This window comes from Lytechinus variegatus, chromosome 18 (assembly GCF_018143015.1).
Source record: "Lytechinus variegatus isolate NC3 chromosome 18, Lvar_3.0, whole genome shotgun sequence".
Lineage (NCBI taxonomy): Eukaryota > Metazoa > Echinodermata > Echinoidea > Temnopleuroida > Toxopneustidae > Lytechinus > Lytechinus variegatus.
In genome coordinates, this window is record NC_054757.1 from 14,552,297 (window position 1) to 14,558,223 (window position 5,927).

The following is a 5,927-nucleotide window of genomic DNA, read 5'->3' on the forward strand; positions in this document are numbered from 1 at the left end:
TGTCGACTACACCAATATAAGCGTTTTGGCATAATGGTATAGTGTTCATGTTATTCATATGATTACAAGTACACCGTAAACATTGTTCACAATACTTCATTGCTCAGAACAGTATATGAACGAGGAGACATGGTATAGACATTATGGGGAGCTTCATATCGGCATTTTCGAGAAAGGTAAAGTTAAGTAACATTTTTTGGTCTCGGTTCTGGTTCCGTCGGTGCCTTAAGTCACATCGTAGGTAGGCCTACATGTGTATTAAAATAATCACTTGATATAAATGTCTTGAGTCATATTAATCATTGAGAAGTATTTTCACTGTATGCCTAAATGCCATCATAACATATTACGTATTCGTCAAATTACCAAGTGTGTTACATCACAAAACAAGTGAAAAATAATTGTACATGTTATATGTAAGTATACAGGCTATTGCCCTGAAAAGACTAAAAATAATATACATGTACATAATTATAAGGCCACTCCATTTACTATTCGCCAGGGTGATGGTGATACTAAAACATCATAAGGGGAGGGTTTGACCTTTCAAGTAGTTAAAAAGGTAGAATGGGAGAAGGAAGTTAGGTAGTGCCCCCATCAAAAGTTCCCCCCACTGCCCTTGTAATTCTACATGGGGAACTCAAAACACTTTTTTTGTCGTAGGCCTCAACATGCTTAACGTGTAGGGTACACATGGGGCAGAGTGGTTGGTTACTCGTTTATAAAAAAAAAAAAAAAACCTGAAACCCACATAATTGCATTGGTTACTTCGTAAATATACAATGTAAATGATCCATTTTTTCAAAATCGTTCCAGCGGACCATGCCTATAGAAGAATAGGGGGCTTTCGCAACAACTACGCTGACGCTTTTTTGGAACATAGAGGATCTATTATCAAAAGCCTTCATGACAAAGCAGTCTTTGTCGAAAATCGGGAAATCAAAACAGCAGTTTCGTCCGTGACTGTGGACAAACGATATGTTTGCAATTTTCCGTCAGTTCCGACTCTTAGGACGATCTGCTGTCCAGGTCCAACAATCTTCAACAAAGACGTCTTAGCTGTTCATTGTGATTTGACGGGCATTTTCGGTGCATTTAATTATGTTTGTCCCCGGCGAAAACTCGCTATTATGGCTTGTTATGGATGATGGCATCGTCTTAGCCCATCCGGACTCTAATTATAGAATCCCGGGTTAGCTCCTGTAATCCAGTGCATGCCATTGTAGCGATTTTTTTTTTGAGGGGGGGGGGGAGGGGTGAATTGAATTCCCAGGCGGCTTGAAATCAGCCAACTTTGCACATGTATCAAATCTTGAAAGAATCTTCAGACCCCCCTTAAGCGTACCCTTTATTTCTCGCCCACCCCCCTCCCCTCCCTGGAACCGCCACTTGCAACGTTTTGATTTCATTTTTTCTAGGAGGAATCCGCAGAGTTGGTTCCTTTAAAACAGAGAGTGGATGTTGTCGTTTGCAGTGGCAGCCTGTCGAACAGCGTCGAGGGGCTCACCCACCATATCAAACAATACATAAACGATGTTGTTAGGACCGTAAGGTTCGAGACACTTCCCTACAACATCAGTGATATGAACAGGTTTGATCTGACCGGTATAGATGTTCTGCTACTCTGCCACTCCATACACAACAGACGATTCTCTATTACTGATGTCACTGACTCACTCTACGATGGTTTCTTACAGCGCGCTAGGAAAACGCTCGGTGAGATTTTTTTTCTTCCAGATAGACCTAGTGGCGTAACTTGAAAATCTGGTCAGGAAGGGGAAAGAGGAGGGGGCTCCGACAAAAAATAAACCAGTCGAAGCTCACCGATATGTTTAGGTAGTACACAAAACATCTTAAAAAAAAAAAAATCTGTCCGAAGGGGGGGGTGTCCTCCCCAAGTGAGCATGTGTGTATATAGGATTAGGTTCATAACTAAAGGTCGTTGGCATTTTGAATCGTCGCCGAGTCGGTCGTAAAGAGTTGCCCGAGGTTAAATTATCAGATTATGCAGTTACACCTGTAGAAATATTTTCCCTTTTTGTGGAAGTTCTGATGTAAAATCTGTCCATGGGCCATTAGATCCCATCGAAATGAACACAACTACAATTTAGTCTATTTCAATTTGGACAGGAAAAAGCAAGGTTGGAGTCATCGCTTACGATTTTCCAGAAGCTGACCTTTCACCTGAGATCCTTCCATCCAAGATGGCGTCCTTCCGGTACAACCAACCTACCACGTTTGAATGTGCATCCCTTGCTCTGATCGGTGGAAAGCTCGACGAAGGGGATGTCCAATTGACAGAGGATCAACTGGAAGAACTTCAGCAGTTCTTTATCAACTCCTCCTCCCCACCAATTGAAGAAAAACTTACAGTTACCATGAGAAGCTCCTTTCATCTTATAACATGCAATGTATTCAATTAAATGGACTCACGCTAAATAGGTTACGCGACGACTCTACCCGACGCGATGGAATGCAACAAGCCCTGTTGTTCTATCTCAACCTTTCAAAACTGAAACGGCGACGAATTCAAGAATGAAATAAATATATTGAAAATGCCTGTCAAATAACAAAGGAGCTTGGAGGGTTTTTTGTCGAAAATTGGTGAACTGGAGCGGCAATTTCGTCATTTCTTTCGGAGCTGACGAAAAATTGCAAATACTGATGTATGTCGATCGTTCGTCCATACAGAGTCCTGCCGTTAGGATTCACCATATTTTGGGAAAGACTTTTTGGTTGTGCTTGTCATGAAGAACATTTTGCAATAAATTTTCTATATATATGAATCCGTTTGCAGTGGAAGTCATGGAAGTGACAATTCACTATTATCAATTAACGTGATTTTATGTTGATATGAAGGAAGTCAAAGTCAATTATTTACCCATGATTCTTTAAGCATTCAATATGTGCTACCAAACACTACCAAAACATGGGGATATAACGGTTTTAAATGCAAGTTTTGTTTTAACTATTGTTCACCCTTATTTCATCATTCTAATAGCAAAAGTGGGTTGCTGTACGTAGTGCAAATAATTTTTCTTGACTTGCTCTTTTGTAAACGCATATTTATGGTTTGACACAATTTGCATCATTATTATTTTCATCATTTAAAGCAATAATTGGTCATTGTTTTTTAGCTCCTGAATTCTGAGAAGAATATGATAGAGAAGAAGAAGAAAAAAAAAGAAAAAGAAGACAAATAAAAAGAAGAGAAGGAGGAGAGGAAAGAAAGTACGAAGAGAAGGAGAAAAAGTAGAGGAAGAAGAAAAAACCGAAACGGGTTTTTATAATGCGGTGCAAATATTTTGTTTCCTTACACTTATATATTTATCTTCAAAGATTTACGCATATATAGGCCTGGTTCTAATATGAAAATATGGAATGTTCATCTTATACAGTTTTTGATTTCATCCCACATAGTCGCATTCCTGGAACCTTCATTTTTCTACCCCCATCCTCTATTTCTCCACTCTCTTCTCTCTCCCCCTCTCTCTCTTTCTTTCTCTCTTCATCTCTTTTAATCTCCGAACCTCTCTTCCAAAGTGCTCCCTCAATCCACCCACTGTCACCGGTTACTCCTCTCCAATCCAATCTCTCCCATTACCTCTGGGGGACCATCTTGTTTTTGTTCCTCTATATCTCTCTCATCCTCTCCAGCATAACTCTTTCAAGGCTTGGTGCCTTTTAGTTTCACATGTCTAGAAGAGTGTGGGACGTCAGGGGAGCGATCAAGAAAGTAGCGCTTTCTTTTCAACTGAATAACAGAAGTGATGTAGAATTACACACCAATTTCTCTTTGATATTCTTCTTTCTTACATTTTCTTTTCTTTTGATTTGATTCATTTATTCTTGTATTTATTTATTTATTCATTCATTCATTTATTTAATTAAATTCTTTATTGCATTAATCCAACAATGAAATATAATTCAATTAACATAGTATGCATTGTAAAACAATGTAAAGCATTGAAATCAATCGATAAGTTTATAATGTATAATCCTCAATGGTCTCCCCAAAGTATTTAGCTTTTCATTCCATTACTATCATATCAGTGAAATTTGTGTCATTTCACGTGTAGTATTTATTCAATCGTGTATATTCATTTTTGAGATTTATTCATCTTCACACAGTTACAGAAATAAAGGAGTTACCTTCATTTATCGAAAATTGTGCCGTCTTATGATTTTATTTACATTGTTTCATTTCGAATAAAAACAAGCAATATGTCATTTACATTGACCGGGATTTAGCGACTACTTAATTACAAATACAAAATACAATAGATAACCGACCTATAATTGTAAAGCTTATAGAGTCCCATCTTTTATCTGGTACAACATAGAAGATTTATCATTCAGGCATGAATGAGTAAAACCAATCTAAAAAAAGGATACCAAAAAGTCACTTGGGGGTGGTATCAGAGTTTAAAAAAATGAATTTTTTAGAATGTCCAATATCTGCTCTTCAATTTGGTACCTCTACAGAAAAATGGTCAAGAAATAACAAAGTTCTGTTTATTTGAAATATCTGTTGGCTTGAATTTCAATAATTTCATAAAATGAATAGGTTTTACAAGCTAGCTTTCAGACTTATATACTCGACACTACGTTTTCAAGACGATTAGCCAATGCATGCCCAAAGTCGTGGGAAAGTGGTGGAAACACGTAATTTATTTTCTGCAATACAAGCAGTGATAACCGACCGACCTGTTTCGAAGAAACAGAAATGTATGGAAGCTTAAAAGTGCCACCGAGATGTTGAGATAATTATCTCGGGAAGTCGACATCTTGATAGCAAAAGATAAGATGACGAGATCCCGGATCTCATCATGTCGACATCTTTAAGAAGAGATGATGAGATGACAAGATCCCGAATCTCATCATGTCAACATCTTTTAGAAGAGATGATGAGATGACAAGATCCCGGATCTCATCATGTTGACATCTTGTAGAAGAGATGATGAGATGACAAGATCCCGGATCTCATCATGTTGACATCTTGTAGAAGAGATGATGAGATGACAAGATCCCGGATCTCATCATGTTGACATCTTGTAGAAGAGATGATCAGATGACAAGATCTTGGATCTCGTCATGTCTACATCCAGTGGAAGAGATGATCAGATGTCATGATCTCGTAACTCGTCATGTCTACATCTTTAAGAAGAGATGATTAGATGACATGATCATGGACCGAAGATCTTGTCATCTGACAATTTCTTCTAAAAGATGTCGACATGACGAGATCCAAGATCTTGTCATCTGATCATCTCTTCTACAAGATGTCAACATGATGAGATCCGGGATCTTGTCATCTCATCATCTCTTCTACAAGATGTCAACATGATGAGATCCGGGATCTTGTCATCTCTTCTAAAGATGATGATGAGATCCGGGATCTTGTCATCTCATCATCTCTTCTACAAGATGTCAACATGATGAGATCCGGGATCTTGTCATCTCTTCTAAAGATGATGATGAGATCCGGGATCTTGTCATCTCATCATCTCTTCTAAAAGATGTTGACATGATGAGATCCGGGATCTTGTCATCTCATCATCTCTTCTTAAAGATGTCGACATGATGAGATCCGGGATCTCGTCATCTCATCTTTTGCTATCAAGATGTCGACTTAAGCTTCCATAGAAATGCGTTATTTCTTTACCATTTTCTGTGATTGAGACATCACATTAAAGAACAGATATAGAACATTTCTTAAGCTTGTGGTTTTCTTTTCAAAATTCAGATACCCCCCCAACCGAATGAATTTTTTGCATCCTTTCTTGAAATGGCTTTTACTCACTCATGCGTGGATGCGAAATTGTACCAGACGATGATAGGTCATTTGTCTATTGTTTTTATGATTAAGCTATATTATAAAATCATCGGTAAATCTCGGTTTCGTTTTCTGTGGGACGCACTGTTTA

General features: G+C 38.2%; 1 protein-coding gene across 1 annotated transcript; it reads left to right on the forward strand.

The window, feature by feature from the left end:
* Positions 1 to 2,778, forward strand: LOC121405597. Its single transcript, XM_041596527.1, has 3 exons — positions 1 to 176; positions 1,419 to 1,716; positions 2,131 to 2,778. Exons 1-3 carry the CDS (start codon positions 144 to 146, stop codon positions 2,421 to 2,423), a joined length of 624 nt encoding a protein of 207 aa, XP_041452461.1. The 5' UTR covers positions 1 to 143; the 3' UTR covers positions 2,424 to 2,778.
* The last annotated feature ends 3,149 nt before the right edge of the window (positions 2,779 to 5,927 follow it).

Coding starts and splice junctions, on each gene's coding strand:
- LOC121405597 (XM_041596527.1), top strand. CDS start 144: ATGGGGAGCTTCATATCGGCATTTTCGAGAAAG. Junction 177..1,418: donor TATCGGCATTTTCGAGAAAG/GTAAAGTTAAGT, acceptor CATTTTTTCTAG/GAGGAATCCGCAGAGTTGGT. Junction 1,717..2,130: donor GCGCGCTAGGAAAACGCTCG/GTGAGATTTTTT, acceptor CAATTTGGACAG/GAAAAAGCAAGGTTGGAGTC.